This window comes from Anarhichas minor, unplaced genomic scaffold (genome assembly GCF_050575085.1).
Source record: "Anarhichas minor isolate MPS153535 unplaced genomic scaffold, ASM5057508v1 ptg000021l, whole genome shotgun sequence".
In the NCBI taxonomy this organism is placed as follows: Eukaryota; Metazoa; Chordata; class Actinopteri; order Perciformes; family Anarhichadidae; genus Anarhichas; species Anarhichas minor.
Window position 1 is genome coordinate 4,260,398 of NW_027466467.1, and position 16,901 is coordinate 4,277,298.

The window sequence follows — 16,901 nt, forward strand, 5'->3', positions numbered from 1 at the left end:
TCAACTAACTGCTATTAACTCACCAGAATAACTAAACCAGTGTAACCAGTAACATCATGTCTGTATGACTGTACCTGTTAGAATACAATAATAAAAACAACTTTGGGAAAGAAAACAATATTTACTGTGGCTGTCAGACTAGTATTTTTTCCTGGTGTGTCCTGGAGGTGATTCAAGCTGACTTGTCTTTTCCAGTAAGTAGTGTTTACAACATTCTAGATACGTAGAAAACTTTAAGTAAAATGAACAAGTAAACAGTTTGTTTTACTTTCCTTTTCTAGTTTTCTTCTTTCTTCCAGCAGAGAAACAGACGTCAATGAAAACAAACACCAGACTTCGTGAAGAAAAGAGTAACTTTAATCCAGTACTTTGACTTGTGAATACTGCTTCCACTGGTGTGTGTGTGTGTGTGCGTGCGTGTGCGCGGGTGTGTGTGTGTGCGTGCGTGCGTGTGCGTGTGCGCGGGTGTGTGTGTGTTTTATAAGGAGGAAACTAGTTGAGCAGCTCTATTTGCTTTCTCAAACATTAGAGAGGACCTGCCCTAACAGACACACAAGAAAGACGACAGAAAGAGAGCTGATGAGACGACTTCAGAGAGACACGATGTAGACAGGTGAACAGGTAGACAGGTGAACAGGTAGACAGGTGAACAGGTAGACAGGTGAACAGGTAGACAGGTTTGTACAGACAGTCATCAGGATCATCATGTCCATCAGTGTGAATCTGAGGAAGATCTCCAACCTGCCAGGACGATACGACAGAAAGGTTGAACTCTGCTTCAGAGGTCAGTAACAAACACTCACCTGTCTGTTTGTATTAACTCGCACTCTACGGCCAAAAGTACGTGGACTACCCTGAATTTAATGTACTTCTGGTCTCTGGATTGTTTTCATGGTTTGTTTTGGACAGCTTTAAAAGTAACTGAGTACATTTACTGAAGTATTGTACTTTAGTACTTGAGTATTTCCATTTAATGCTACTTTATACTTATACTCCATGACATTTCATAGGCAAATAGTGTACTTTTTACTGTACTAGTTACTGGTTACTTGATGATGTAATATTAAAGATAAAACTTTATTCACAAGCTTCCCAGTACACGATATGAGCACTTCCACCAGATCCGTTGAAAGTAGAAATACCACACTGAAAACCTTCATTTTAAGTAAAGCACTTAACTTGAATATCTAAATTCAGACCACACAATCATCATGTTGTGTCATTGTTTTTTTTCCAGTGTAGTAGTGAAGAAGGGTAGTGTGTGTTTCTTAAAAGTTTCTTAAATATAATTGAAAATAAGAAAAACTCTGTCGATACCTCTCTGTCCTGTAATATATCTAATGACACCATCTTTTCTGCACAATACCACCAACAACTGAGCGTGGTGAATTATGGGCTACACTTAACTCTGAATACCACTTTGAAGCTGTATTTACTCGAGTACTGTACTTAAGTACAATTATAACATCCATTTTTACTCCACTACATTCATCAGCAAAAATATAAGTTACTGGTTACTTTGCAGATTCTGATTATTAATGCAAAACATAAACAAACTTATAATGTATGATGTATTATTAAAGGTTAAGCTTTTACTTGAGTACATTTTTGAATGCAGGACTTGTACTTATAACATTTAAACAATATGGTAATGATACTTTTACTCAGGTTAAAGATCTGAGTTCTTTTTTCCACCACTGCCTCCATGGTTGGGTGAGTTTCACCAGCCAGTTAACATCAGTGCTGTTGCTATATTACCTGTCTGTCTGTCTGTCTGTCTGTCTGTCTGTCCTCCAGGTTTCACCCATAAAACCAAAGCCCTGCAGTGTGAGAACTTGGCCATCTTCAACGAGGTCAGTAAACATACTTCACTTCAGGCAGACACGTTCAGAGCCAATCAGAACACAGAATGATGATGTCATCATTAGAAACCAGCCGCAATTCCTCTGACGTCCACTAAAATTAGACTTTGGTGGTATTGAAGGGAATGGGATGTCAGAGTGAAGTCTACAGACGGTCAGTTCAGGGAGAAGCAGCTGTGAGGATGAGACGCAGCTGAGATTTCAGATCACATGACCTCCGTCATATCTGTCCTGTGTCTGTGTGCGTGTCTGTGTGTGTGTGTGTGTGTGTGTGTGTGTTACAGCAGGTAGCTGCAGGTGTTTGTCTGCTTTAGATAGAAACTATTTTAATGGAGCTGATAGGAAACTGTACCACTCCTATAGTACACACACACACAGCCGCTCCTTCGACACATACACACCTACAGATGTGATTCTATTTTATTCTACTGCACTCTACTGAGCCCCACAACAACAAAACAATTCATCCTCTTGAATTAACAGTTTTTAGCAGGAATTATATATAGCAACTATAATGGCTCTATGGATTGCAATGTCAGTTTGATTCAGACTGAAGCTTTTTTGACAAAAACGAATAAATAGATTAATTGACAATTACCTCTCGTCTCGAAAGGCAAGAGCCTGGAAGAGCTTCAAATCAGGGAGTAAAAAATGTAAAATAAAAACCACAATTGTGCATAACATGTTATGACATTGTCATAGTAAGCCAAGATGTCGCTGCAAAGTGGTGTCCCATTCGTATTTTAACCATTTCAAGCCCTTGTACCCTCTGACGCTCAACTATTTACCAGGTGACGTCAGTTAAGGCCCCCGAGGGTTCAGGGTTTCAGGCCTTAGGGGGGATAGTGGAACTGGGCTGAACTCTATTGGTGGAGCCGAGGCGGATCAGACAGCTAACGGCTAACGACCTGGTTAAGCACCCACCTGTCACTCGAAGCAGCCTCAATTATGCCAAACTATAAGATATATAAGATGTAATTTAAACGGGTGAGTTGTATGAAAATTCACCTCCCGTACAGTTGTAATTAACAGGAAATTTAGCTACCAAAACCATTTTTTGTACCAGACTGTAATTTCTGCTTTAAAAGTGGGCATTTTAACATGGCACCGGAGGTTGCTATTTGATTCGGACACAGCTTTATAGTCTTGTTAAACAAGACTACAGTAGATGAAAAGAGGAGGGAATTTAATACAATTCGTTCTGAAGGCGACATGAATGTGTGAACCAAAGTTTATGGCAATACATTGTATAGTTGTTGAGATAATTTAGCCTCAACCAAAGTGGCCGACCGACCATAAAATCGTCCATAAAGCCGCAGTGTACTTCAATGGGTGTACCGTCCGTGACTCGATGGGGTGAACCACACGACAGCCGCTGAGGCTCATGGGTGCTGTAGTGTCTAGAGATGTACAAATGTAAATAAAACATTTCTCAATCAGAACAGAAGTCAACGGGACTTTCTTAAAAAATAAATTTCATTACACTGTGTGATTTTACAAAGGGAGAACACATTTGTTGAACCGAAGCTTCCACACTTTACTACATCGGCATTTGTTTGTTGACATAATCACTGCCCACAGCTCAGACTGACGTGAACGCAGCAGTTAGTATCTAGGTTTAGTTATTTTTCTCTGTGCAGCCTCTGAGTAAGGCTTGTGTTTGTTCTTCAGGTGTGACCAGGAGTGTGTCTGTGTGTGTGTGTGTGTGTGTGTGTGTGTGTGTGTGTGTGTGTGTGTGTGACTAAACCTACTGTAGCACATGATGATTAATGGTTGTGATGGGAAATATCCACAGTCAAGACAGAAATGGTCTCTCCCTTCTTAGTGTTTCTTTGTTGTTAATAAAAGTTAGCAGTTTGCCTGATATTGACGTTAATATATAGTGGCTGTATCTCAATGCGTTGGCCGTCAATCACAGGGTTGGTGGTTCAATCCCCGGCTCTGAAGTGTCTTTGAGCAAGAAACTGAAGTGAAATGTCTGTGTATTTACTTCACATGAGACAATATATGGGAGAAGTCAAAGGTGGAGAAAAATATCAATGAGGACATTCACATCAGACACCAGAGACCCTTTGCTATCATAAGACATACACAGAGCAATTCTACAACGAAAGTAACCCGTGTGTGTGTGTGTGTGTGTGTGTGTGTGCACAGCATTTCCGGTGGCCTCACTATGGTAAAGTGATCAGAGATGAAGTTTTGTCCATCAGTGTTTACAACTGCAGTAAAGTCTTCTCCAACAGGTAACACACACACACACACACACTCTCTCTCTCACACACACACACACACACACACACACACACACACACACACACACACACACACACACATTGTTTTCATGTCTGTCAAATATAAAATGTGTGTGTCTGTGTGTGTGTGTGTGTGTGTGTGTAGACTGCTCGGTAAGCTGGTCGTCAGCCTCCAGCATGTCGTTACAGCGGGGAGGCTGTTGCTGCGGGAACCGCTCACTGATGCCAACTACTCCCTGACTGATGTGAGGACACACAAATAAACACACGCATATTTAAGACTTGTCGTCGGTTGACATCTATCTGGGTTCTTCTTCTCTCTCTGCAGATTTATATCGAGTTGGACATTCGATATCATCCAGTTGAGGGAGCAGCAGGAAGCTGGGAGGGACTTGACTTCCTGAAAGTCGAAGACAATGATGAGTAAGACATCGTGTCCAAACTGAACCGGAACACATATTTTTCCACATATCTGAAGAACAACTCTCTGGTCGTTGTTTAAATGAGGGAAACAGAACTTTTTAGTTATCATTTGCACACTAAAGACAAACTCCCACGTTCATTTAAATCGTCTTCTTTCCTGTCTTCTCCAGAGTCGCATGAGAAGATTTCTGTGTGTCCAGTGCTGAGATAGATCCACTGGTTTCACAGAGACCTTTAGATCAGTCAAATGGAAGTTGGACAGTTTTGACAACTGCCAGGCTAACTCAGAAATTGTCATAGTTGGTGCTTTGCTAACAATATAGTGGATTATTAACCCATTATTAATATTGTCAGTCCTTCTCATTTGTCCAAAGAAACTACCCTGAGCCTGGCTGCTGAGTTATCAATATATATATTAGCCTATATTTGTTTACATTTTGGCAAATTGGCAGCATTTAAAGTCTTCTTCCAATCAGAAGATTTCGGCAGTTCGTTCCCCGGCTCCATGTTGGTTAAGAACACTTAACCCCAAATTGCTCCGAGGACTGTGCCTTCAGTGTGTGAATGATTAGTCCTGATGGTAGGACATGGTATCCCCTGCCATCAACATATGAATGACATGTAGTGTAAAAGTGCTTTGAGTGGTCGGAAAACTAGAAAGGTGTTCTACAAAAAGTTTACCATTTACCGTAGTCAAAGTCTGTCGTTGTGAAAGCGGCACCAGGACGTGTTTATCTTAACTTAACGCAAATATTGGAAGCAGGGGAAACTAGAAAAAAACAAACAAAATTAGTGTGAGGCCTCTAGATCTGACCAGACTGAACACATGATTCTTTTCTCTTCCTTGATCCTCAGATCAGCTCTGGTCATCAGGAATGATGGATTTAATGACCCTGAAAGGTGAGAAGTTACACGACTCACACGTTCATCCTCTTAGCTGGAGCGTTACTGGATACTGATACCATCTGCCAAAATATTAGACGTGCAGAACTATCAGTGGGACTCTAGACTGAACATCCAATTGTGATCCTCATCCCCTGGAACTAAATATTCCTCCTGCCCCTCTACTTCTGACAGAACAACAACGTACACACAGTATTAACTACTCTCTCTCTCTCTTTCTCTCCTGTCAGTCAGCTGACTGTCGCTCGCTCAGGTCAGCTGGATAGAGAGGCTCGGCATCTTGGGCGGAGCCTGGTCCGGACCGAGGATGAAGATGATGATGACGATGATGATTTTGATGATGACATTATGGACTTGGAGGCTTCCGACGTCATCTTCACTCCTCTGCTGAGGTCTGGTTACTTTACTGTCTGTCTTGTCTGTCTGTTTACCTGAGTTCTGTCATCTCATGATCTGCTGTCAATAATGTTTGTTTGTGTGTGTGTGTGTGTGTGCGTGTGTGTGTGTGTGTGTTTGTAGCCGTTACAGGCCGATGTACAGAAGTGTTGCTGCAGCGATGCCCAGAGTTCAGAGCTTCCAGGTGAGTTTATTCCTGTATTCCTTTTTTTGAGGCGTCTATGCTGGTCCATGTTATCGTGGCATACCGGCTAATCAAGGCAGCCCAGACATCCTGTTCTCCGGCCACATCCTCGAGCTACTCCTGGAAGGCTCCTGAGGTGATGTGTAATCCCTCCAGCATGCCCTGAAACCCTTTAATTAAAGTGACTATAACCTAAATCTTTATTTATCTTTATGTGAGAGGATGAACCTGCAGAAAATTATCAGATGAATCTGCAGCTCACCTCGACTTATTGGAGCTTTAAAGTGAGTTTCAGCTCATTGTTTAGCTCTCTGACCCACAACTTTACTGTGTTGGTTCACTCTCACCACGTTTCTGCAACAGGCGGCGGTATTAACCTCTTAAAACCCCCAGAGGCTCAGGGGTAAATGTTGATCTACAATGCTTCGAATGATGGGGTTAGAATGATTTTTTAAAAAGGGTTAAGAGAAAAATCTGTAAAAACCAACTGTACACTATACCTGCTCAGCACCAAACAGCAGATAGACACGGTAAAGCCCAATCCCAATCTCCAAATTTACGGACTCACAGACTTAGGTTACCCAAAATTCATAGCGTTGTGACTTTAAACACAGGTTTACCAGGGAAAGCACAGAGGTACAGCTGCAGCATCCCCCGCGAGACACCCTGAGAGTCATAATCCCTCTCCAAACATGTAAGATGGATGTGCAAACTGTCATGAACCCTGCAGCATCCTTGATTACTGTTCCACTACTGGGACAGAATCTGCATTGTGTCTCCTTGAGCTGAAGTTCAACAATCAGCAGGAGTCTCTTTTCCAGCAGCCTAAATGAAATACCCTCTAGAGATAGACCCCCTTCTGTCAGTCCACAGGCACTGTTCCTCTGATGTGGGTTGGGTGGCGAGGATTCACTCAGTTCTAACTTATCTGATGCTCTTCAAGGGGAGATGATTAGCAAACAAACTTCACAGCCATTCAGAGGAAACCATGAAGCTTTTCTCACATCATTGGGGTGTGTGTGTGTATGTGTGTGTGTTTGTGTTTGTGTGCAGTTGAATGTGAACATCCTGGAGGCTCAGAAGCTGGTTGGAGTGAACATCAACCCTGCAGTTTTCATCAGAGTGGGGGATCAGAAAAAACGCACCGCGACGCAGAAATCCACCAACTGCCCCTTCTACAACGAGGTACTGCAGAGAGGTGACAGTACAGTAGAGCATAGTACAATACAGGGTAGTGTAATATAGAGTACTTTAATAGAGGGGTAGAGGTATCTGTCACATAACATTATCTATCACATAGGCGTGGTATAGATCATCTGAAAGCTTTGAAGCTGAAGATTCATTTGAGATGCAGCTTAGCACTTTGTTGTATATTGAGTTAATCAATTGGTTAATCAGGATAAATTGTGAAAGTGTAAAAGGTCTTAGAACATGATGATGGAAGAATATAACGGCCATTCCAATGCTCACTTGTGTCTCATACATTTGCATACGTTTTTGAGTTGATACCATATCTTACACAGATTTGGTGCTAAATTTAACGATTTCTTACCACTCGAGAATTAATCAAAATTCTGAAAAATCCCTACAAAATATCTCATTATAATACCAAGACTTTGAGGAACACCATAATGCTGTTATTTGATATCAAAAACTTTTAAAATTTGGTGCAAAAACTATGTTTTTTAGCGATTGTATGGTGAGCGCTTCTGTTCCGAAAAGTGCTCAGAAACCACCTTATCGTCAATAAACCTCGGAAAGCCATACATACCCATGGTCTCTTGTTTTCAGTAGTACATTTTCATATGATTATCATATAGGTAACAACAGGTCAGCCTTTTACAGTGATGTGAAAAAATGGTTTCACGATGTGACTATGTGGACTTACATCATCACACATTAAAACTGGATCCATAAGAGTCTCAGCTTTCCAGTCATACCCAATATGCAGAAATATTAAAATACACCATTTTAGAATAGGAGAAAAATAACACATTTGCATTGCATACAAAAAAACTGTACAGCCCACTTCCTGACAAGCTAGCCGGACAGTGATCAAGTGGATTCGTAAGGTCATCTAGTTTCACATGTTTCCAGTATCTTCACTCTCACTCTCATGATAACTGAAAGCTACAGCTTCTGAAGTACAGTTTGTGGGTTACCTCCTCTTCTCTTTCAGAACTTCCAGTTTGAGTTTCAGGAGGCTCCGCAGATCCTCTTGGATAAAGTCATAGAGATAAAGGTCAGTTCTACTGTTTGGTTGTTTTGTTTTTTCTCTTCTGTTTCTACTGCTGTGGTCTGGTGACCACCTGCAAAATGTCCCCTCCTCTCAGGTGTTCCACAGGCGGACTCTGGCCTTCCTGATGACCCACATTGGAACCTTTAAGATTGACATCTCCACCGTGTACAACCAGCCAGGTACCAGAACGGCTCACACTGCAGCACTGATCCAAACGCTGCACAGTACTCACTGACCTCTGACCTCTCTGCGACTTCTCCAGATCACCGCTTCTACCAGAAGTGGGCTCCTCTCACCGACCCGGCAGACACCAGGTCAGGGATCAAGGGTTACGTCAAGGCCAGCCTCAGTGTGCTGATGAAGGGAGAGGCTCTGAGCATGCCCAGTCTGCCACCGCCCTCCCTGTCTGGAGCCAGTGAGGACATCGAAAAGTCAGTAACAACACATCTTCAATGCATCGTCATATAATAATAATAATGATAACTTTATTTATTTAACACCTTTAGCACCTTTCAAAAACAATGTTACAAAGTACTTAGTAGGTCCCGGCTAAAGGGTCTCAAGCAAATCACAGACAGGAATCAGAGGAAAGGAGTGATCTGATCTCGGTAAGCTGTCTTAGTTTGGCAAAGCAGACATCAAAAGACGAGTCAGAATCAAAAATGACACCTAAGTTTAAGGCCTCTACTGTTAGAGGCGTACATTAAAAATACATTATAATACTATACAATACTAAAATACTAAAATACATTGTTAGAAAAGGTGCCAAGACTAGAGGAGCGATAATGAATGCTGCTAGTGCTGCAGCTACAGAGGGTAATGATGACTATTTCTGATTTGGAGTCATTCAGCTGCAGGACATTTAATTTAAAATTATAATACAGGACAGGCCTTAATGGGACATACAGTTGTGTGTCATCTGCATAGCGGTGGAGGTCAACATCATGTCTGCACATACAAATCATTCATCAATCATCATTACTTTTATCACATCAAATAACAGTGTTGAATTGGCAAAGCCAGATAAATATAGTTGTGGCCTTGACAAAAATGAGATGTGGGCCACTATTGACCTCCCCATCGCATTTATTAACAAATGACATTATATTGAATCTAAGGTTAAACAGCTGGTGCGGTTGGCTTTGGGTTCTGACGCTGTGTTTTTCTTGCAGGAACCTGCTGCTTCCTCGTGGTATGGCTTCTGAGCGTCCGTGGGCTCGGTTCCGTGTTCGGATCTACAGGGCCGAGGGTCTGCCCACCATGGAGGCGGGGCTAATGGCCAAGATGTCAAAGACCACTGACCGGACGATCTTCATTGATCCCTACGTACGCGTGACCTTTGCTGGACAACAGGTACTCAGACATGTATATATACATGTGCTGTTATATTTATTCTCCCCAGGTAGCAGCCAGTACCAAGAAACTTTTGAGAAACTTGGAAACTAAATTTAGTTCCTGCACTGTATTTCCACATAGACTACCTAAACAATCTGGGGGGAACTTTGGGATTGGAGCTTGCAGGGCTGGACTTCACTGATTGGCAATGGTGGAAGAAGCACTCAGATCCATTACTGAAGTAAAAGTAGCAATACCACAGTGTAGAAATACTTAATTATAAGTAAAAGTTCTACATCCAGAATTCTACTTTAATTAAAGTACATAAGTATGAACAAAAAAAGGTACTTTTTCAACTTCTTCACAATTCTTTAGATGTTGTGGAAACCGAAACCGAAATGCGTAAATGGAACTTTTTTTTTACTAGTTTAGTTCCTTTGGTTCCAAAGTTCTTGAAAATGTTTTTTTTAATCTACAACTCGGAGTCGCCAAGTCAGATATTTTCTAATCGTAGTGTGTGTTTGTGTGTTTGTGTCTGCAGGGCGAGACTTCGGTTGCCAGCGCCGCCAACTGTCCAGTTTGGAACGAGGAAATCTCCTTCATCGAGCAGTTTCCTCCTCTGGCTCAGCGAATCAGAGTCCAGGTCCTCGATGACGTCAAGATGGGAGACATCGCCCTGGCAACGCACTTCCTGGACCTGCAGCAGATTTCTGATCCTACCAGGAACGGTACGACCCGCAGTTTATACACAAACTATTCTTACTTTAATGGAACTCTGAGACATCTGACAGAGGCAGAGACGGGCCTTTATTTCTAATTTCCCTGTTTTATAAGTAGGTTTAAATAGACTTCCTGTAATTGATCTGCTCTTGTATTTATTTGCTCTTGATGCTGTCTACTGTTCAGATTTCTAGTTCCTTCTATTTTGCTGAGGTTATTTTTCAATGAACGCAACATTTCCTGCTTAAACACTTGACTATAAAAGGCTTTCAGTGTTTCAAGGGGCGTACAGTTACTCCTTCCTTTCTTGGTAGGTTTTTAATGTAGAACGTCTGAAGGAAGCATGAGTTTAATTCGAAGTAGATTCAACTTGATCAAAAGTAAGTTTAATCAACTGGAATCAGCAAGTGAGAATAGTGTTGGTGTCAAAATAGAAAGTGTTTTTTTGCTGAGTGGTATGAAATTATGTGTGTGTACATTTTCTATGTAATGCTGCATTTGTGTTATAAGCCTTTAATTGAGACCAGCCAGACTCCATTATATGAACGTCAGCTTTTCATTGAGAATTTACAGTAAAATATCTGTCTGTCTGCAGGGTTTAACCCCACTTTTGGACCAAGTTGGCTGAACCTGTACGGATCTCCTAAGAACTCGACCCACGGAGACGTCCACCAGGTAAACCAGAGAGGAACAAATCAAACCTAACATTTAAAACAATAATTCAACAATTTGGAAAATTCCCTTGTTTGCTTTCTTTCTGAGGATACCTCGTCAGATAATCAGTCAATAACACTGATTCACCAGATTTTGCAATGTGCTGATAGCTTAACTTCAAGTTCACAGAAAAGGCGCGTGCTGTGATAGTAAAGTTACACTGTTTACGGAAAAGGAGCCGAACAAAGTTGTCACTTATAATTCCGCATTGCATCCAATCACAAGAACGCGTCGAGGCAATGAGTACCATTCAATCACTGCACAATGGATGCTGCGACGAGGCTTTCATCATATGGGAGTGGGCGGGGTTTCATCCAAAGTGGGCTGGAAAAACAAAAGGCAGGTATAGATCTTTTGTGGAGTCAGCACCAGTGTGGGCTGAGCCATACGTCAAATCTAAAAATTTTGCTTTTTCTCCACCCGTAACATTGGTTGTAACCATGCGGCAACCTATGGCACTGAGAAATGAAGTCAATGCGGATTTGCCAGAAACAGCAGTTCTTCGAAAGGCTTCCTGAGGCTGGCTCCAAAAAGGACTCAATCCCCATAGACCCCCATGTTAAAATACCCAACTTTATAACAGAAATAAACACGTTTACAGCCTGGAATAAAATTGTTTTGGTCTCTATAGCCAATATCCCTGTTTTTGACAACTGTAGAGGGATGAATTTTTAGATAACTCACCCGTTTAATATATTATATTAAGGCTTAAAGTCAGGCATAATTGAGGGCGCTAGCTGCTAGCTGTGTCCTTTGCTGCGTCACCAGGCCAACCGACGATCCATCTCTTTGCCCATTTAGCAAAGGCTGAGTTTGGCTGTGTCGTCACTGCCAAGATGGTGACAGCCAGGAGCCACCAACTTTGAGCTTCACAACAGCTCTTCGGAAAGTAATGGGTGACGTCACTGAGACCTCAACCATACTTTATACAGTCTATGGTTTTAGACCTGCCATTTTCAAGCCACCTCCTATTCATAGAATATCTACAGTATTAGAAAAAAACTAAACAAAACTGATCCAGACTGAACTGGACTAACCCTCACTCTTCTCCAGGCCTTGAACCAGGGTCTGGGTGAAGGAATCTTCTACCGCGGTCGGATCCTTCTCGCTCTCTTTGTAGAAGTCTACTCCTCGCCTGATGCAGTCACCCCAGAAACAAGCTCTGCCGCCTTAGGAAAGGTACGTCCTACTTATTGTATGTTAACGCAGTCTTTTAACCAGCTATTTATCAGCAGCTATTTTCCTGTCGCATTATTTATGTGACCTTAATAATACCCACCTAATTTCAGCACATCACCTCATCGAATCTCACATGACCTCACTGACTCTTATGCGACTCTTTATTGTGTGTCTTTGAAGATGAAGGGAGCGCTGGGGAAGCTGGGACTGAAGAAGAAGAAGAGCAGCATCAAGAAGGGGAAGGATAAGGAAGGTCAGTCTACTGAGGAGAAGCAGGAGGAACGACTTTAAAGGGGGTGTGGTTTTTAGTCGTCGTTTGAGAACGTTGGTGAAACAGAGAGGAGAACCAGTTTAATGTTTTAGTTCAAGGACATGGATGGATATCAGTTTCTTCTCCGAGGGTCCAGTACAGAGACAAGGACATGTTTAGTTTAGCTTTGCACAAGCACGGGGAGATCTCCTTTATTGACTCAGATGAAGGATCTCAGAACAGAGTTTCCAGATGTTTGAGTTTTATTCCAACTGCAGTTGCTTTTAAAATGATTTGTCTCAAAGCCAGGATGTTGAAATGAAGAAATTATGCTATAGTACAGTACAAATGTTGGTGATGTCTGATATTTCAGCTACTAAAGAAGTGCAGAGTAACGAAATCCTGTGAGCATAAACAGTCACTGTCAGTGTTGATCGTATTATTACAGACTCGCATGAGTCGCCCCACAGGCATATTTTGGACGTCTTGGTTGGAGACCTCCACATTGTGTTTGTAGTTCATTCATTGGTTTGTTTACTTGTTGTTGCCATAGCGTCTGCATCTGCCAGCGCATTGGTGGACGATTCTGGGGAGGCTGGAGTTGAGGTACCGGAGGCTGTTACCGTGGAGATTGAGGAGATCCACCCACTCCCTGAGGTCAGTGCCGCCGGCAAAGAAACTTACATTGATAAGAGGTGAAATCTAATCGGTCGTTCCATTGCAACATCAGCTACGCCTCCGCCATTTTGGACTGAAGGCAACTACCGTATATCAAAGCTCTCTCATTATTTTTTGAACAAACATTTTCCATTTTCACCTCTCATCCCTAACGTATAATTGAATATCATCTGCATAGCAGTGACAAGATAGACTTTTAAAACTACTTATTACCTGCTCAAGTGGAAGGATGTACAACACAAGACAAACAAGAGGAAGCAGAACAAGACTTCACCCCACAAGACAGAGTTGCATAAGAGGAGGTGTTCCAGGTAGAAAAGAGAGAGAAGTCCTGCAGCTCTCTGATTTTCTTCTTATTTTTCGTCCTCAGGGTTTCGTGGGACCACGGGAGGACTTTCTGTTGTTTGCGTCTCTGTTTGAAGTCACTATGATGGACCCGTCTGTAGGAACCAGACCGTTGACCTTTGAACTCTCCATAGGTAAATATTGTATTCTATGTCCTGGGTTTCTGTACTAGGACAATTATTAAATTAAGTCAGAAAATACTGATCCATCACGATTTCCCAAAACCAAAAGTAATTTTCTTTAAAAACTTGACCAACAGTGCACCTAAAGATATTACTTTTACTATAACACAAGACTAAGGAAATTGGCAAACTCTCACAATTTCAAAAGCTGGAACGGCTATTCTCCACAGTTAAAGGGCTGTTTCACTGCTTTTCGGTTGGATGGTATTGAGAGACATATGATTTATTATTGTGCAGAGCACATCCTTATACTTCCAGTTTGTATAAACTGACCTGATCTGCTGCATATTTTCACTTGGCATAAACACAGTCAAACAGGACATTCACCCAGCTTCACCCTGAAGTGGTTAAAAACCCCAAAACAGACAAAAAAATAAATAAAAGTGTTCAGAGAGAAGAGGACAGTTCTTGAAGTGGATCATGCTTGCATTAATACAAAAATAGCTAGTATTAATGCAAGCAGGCATTATTATTTGTAGCAGCAATTGAAATTCAAGCACAACATTGTTGAGATTTAATCAAAACTTGTAAATTAATATAAAAACAAACTTACTGTAGTTGTGAGAGAGTGTGAATGAAGAATGCTTTTCCGGTACCGGGGGACTAAATTTGGAGCTCATTTGGAGGTTGGCTCAGTTTTAGGGGGATGGACGAGGGATAACTGATAAAAAAAATCCCCAAAAACAATTTTAGTTAGTGCATTGGGCCTGCTTTGGGACCCTTTTGGCCACCTGGGGTTCAGATCATTTCCAACATCAAACCGTTGAGCTCCATCAGCTGTTTTGTTTCTGGCAGGGAATTATGGGAAGGCCGTGGAGGTTGAGAGATCCAAGAAGAGCCAGAGCAGGGAGGAACTGAGGAGAAGCAGGGAGGAGCTGAGAAGGAGCAGGGAAGATCTAACCGAGGAGGTGCAGGGCCTGCTGGAGTCAGAGGAGGAGCTGGACAGAGAGGAGGTGCTGAGTCCCGAACCCGAGTCCAGATCTTTGTCTGCTCCCGCCAGACCCCAGCCCACTGAGTACGACAGGTATGTAACCACTGCACCTACGACCACTAACCGTGATGTGGTTAGGGCATGGGGGGCGCAAACCTCGCCAAAGCTGTATGGTACAGTGTTTTCATGTATAAAACAAGGTGTATCCCAACTCTCGTATCACCAAATCACAAGAACAGAGTTATATGTTCAGTCCCCTCTCCATTCAAGGTTAACTCCTGTGGCTACACTAACTGAGGAAATATTAATTAAGGAAAGATTGTTATGGTACTTAAAGTGAACCTGAAAACTTAAATGTCGTTATGTTTAAATGATTTGTGTGTGTCTTTGACACCTTTGTACTTGTTACCCATGCACACGACTTAATAAACGTCTAAAAACGTAAATTATCTACGACACAATCCTTCCATCAAATAAGAGACACCCTTCTCCCAAACCCCATCATCCAGCTACCTCTGGGTTTTCCCAAATCTGAAGTCTAAAACAAAATCTGCATGAGAGTCTCTGGAGCACAGCCATAAAGTTGGATGGACGATGCTACGCTATGATTGGCCAGTCCGTGTTCGAGGACGGGACTTAGCGAAGGGTCAATTGGCCCCAATAGGTTGACCAGTACCTTGCATGGTAGCTCGCTGCCATCGATGTGTGTGAACTGCCACTACATATAAATGTAGTCCATTTACCATTTACAATGATACGGTGGCGATTCTTAGTGGAGTAAGATCTACAGTAACTACTCCACAAACTCTATCCACTTGCTGTCTGTCTGCCCTACTGTCTGTTTCTCTCTACCTGTCTACCTGTCTGTCTCTCAGGTCGTTCCAGTGTCTTCCTCTCCAGCCTCCCTCTGAGAAACAGAAGCCTTGTCTGTTTGTCTGGAGTCAGTTTGAAGATCACAACTTTCGTCTCTATCAGGCGAACTGGCTCAACAAGACGGCCGACAGGCTGGCGAGTGATCTTTAATTTACTTTTTATTATCACACAATGCCTAAAAAAGCTGTGGTCACATTTCATCCTCTCTTCTGCTCCCCTTCCCCTCTTTTAGGAGCTCGGTCTTGATGAGGTACAACGTCTCTCGAGGAGGCCGAGGAGTAACGTGAAGGAGCGTTTGGTGGAGGTGCTGCTGGAGCTGGTGGCCTCATGCAAGTCAGTCTCCTCCTACTGAATCATTTTTGTTAGAATAGATTATGTTTGATTTGGTTTGATTTGATTTGCCTTGTTTGTCTCTCTCTCCGTCCTCCTGTCTGTCTCTCTGCAGACAGTTTAATGTTTTCGCAGACAGGAAGTCTCCGTTTCGTCCCAACAACCTGGACAAATGCAGGAAGGAGTTTATCAAGAAGAATTTGGTGAGTCTCCTCTCACCTGCCTCCATGTACCTGCCTGTCTGTCTCACTGTCTTCCTGTCTGTCTTTCTGACTTAATGTCCGCCTGTCTCCAGGTCTTTCTGGCCAGACAGGCAGTGAGGTTCAGGCGGAGGCTCACCAGGCGGATGGTCAAACAGCGGTTGATGGATAGCAGGAAACTCCTGAGCAAACTCCGCCGACTGGCGAAAGAGGTCAGAGGTCATAAAGTGGTCTCTATAGCTCACCACAAAGACATCAAAGGTTGCAGTATGTTCAGTATGTCTGACACCCCACCCTCTCTCCAGCCCCAGACCACCATTCCAGACGCGTTTCTGTGGTTACTGAGTGGAAGCAAGCGGTTGGCTTACGTCAGGATCCCCGCCTACTCCATCCTCTTTTCATTGGTGGAGGAGCAGAGGGGGCGGGACTGCGGCAAAGTCACCACCCTCTACATGAAGGTAACGGTCCTAATGCTGAAGTCCATCTCTAAAATCATCTATGACATTCTCCGCTCTGTCTCTGAAAACGTCTCTCTGTCTGTCTGTATGTCCAGTCGCCAGGAGGTTCAGCAAGTGAGATCTTCGCGAAGCTTGAGGTCTACCTGTGGCTGGGTCTGGCCAAGTACAGTAAAGAGGTCACCAACTGCTTGCCGGAAGAGTTTCTGCCGGTCTATGAGGAAGAGGAGGAGGGGCAGAGGAGGCTGGTCACCGCGGGGAAGAGGAAGCTTCCTGTCACTCTGTCCTGCCAGGGTGAGTCATTCTATCTGTTGTCAGAATGATTGGAGAAACGTTTCTCCTTCAAAATAAAAGATTAGTTTTAATTTGACTTGGACTCAACAGCAGTCTGTCCTGGTCAGCTGGAGGAAGACCTCTCTCACGATAACGATGGGAGTATCCACGCTGATG

The 16,901-nt window shown here is 42.8% G+C and overlaps 1 protein-coding gene across 1 annotated transcript in view; it reads left to right on the forward strand.

Annotated features, from left to right (window-relative positions):
- Window positions 1-705: 705 nt before the first annotated feature.
- fer1l4 (fer-1 like family member 4) overlaps window positions 706-16,901 on the forward strand; it is a 28,348-nt gene continuing 12,152 nt past the window's right edge. Inside the window, exons 1-26 of the mRNA XM_076095960.1 lie at window positions 706-784; window positions 1,798-1,853; window positions 4,017-4,105; window positions 4,260-4,359; window positions 4,443-4,537; window positions 5,393-5,437; window positions 5,671-5,832; window positions 5,960-6,020; window positions 7,074-7,205; window positions 8,200-8,262; window positions 8,354-8,438; window positions 8,522-8,690; window positions 9,432-9,612; window positions 10,136-10,322; window positions 10,910-10,989; window positions 12,082-12,207; window positions 12,388-12,460; window positions 13,011-13,114; window positions 13,506-13,614; window positions 14,458-14,686; window positions 15,469-15,601; window positions 15,699-15,799; window positions 15,912-15,999; window positions 16,092-16,208; window positions 16,302-16,454; window positions 16,550-16,745. Of these exons, the coding sequence (XP_075952075.1) occupies window positions 706-784; window positions 1,798-1,853; window positions 4,017-4,105; window positions 4,260-4,359; window positions 4,443-4,537; window positions 5,393-5,437; window positions 5,671-5,832; window positions 5,960-6,020; window positions 7,074-7,205; window positions 8,200-8,262; window positions 8,354-8,438; window positions 8,522-8,690; window positions 9,432-9,612; window positions 10,136-10,322; window positions 10,910-10,989; window positions 12,082-12,207; window positions 12,388-12,460; window positions 13,011-13,114; window positions 13,506-13,614; window positions 14,458-14,686; window positions 15,469-15,601; window positions 15,699-15,799; window positions 15,912-15,999; window positions 16,092-16,208; window positions 16,302-16,454; window positions 16,550-16,745 (3,013 nt within the window). The remainder of the gene's footprint in view (window positions 785-1,797; window positions 1,854-4,016; window positions 4,106-4,259; window positions 4,360-4,442; window positions 4,538-5,392; window positions 5,438-5,670; window positions 5,833-5,959; window positions 6,021-7,073; window positions 7,206-8,199; window positions 8,263-8,353; window positions 8,439-8,521; window positions 8,691-9,431; window positions 9,613-10,135; window positions 10,323-10,909; window positions 10,990-12,081; window positions 12,208-12,387; window positions 12,461-13,010; window positions 13,115-13,505; window positions 13,615-14,457; window positions 14,687-15,468; window positions 15,602-15,698; window positions 15,800-15,911; window positions 16,000-16,091; window positions 16,209-16,301; window positions 16,455-16,549; window positions 16,746-16,901) is intronic.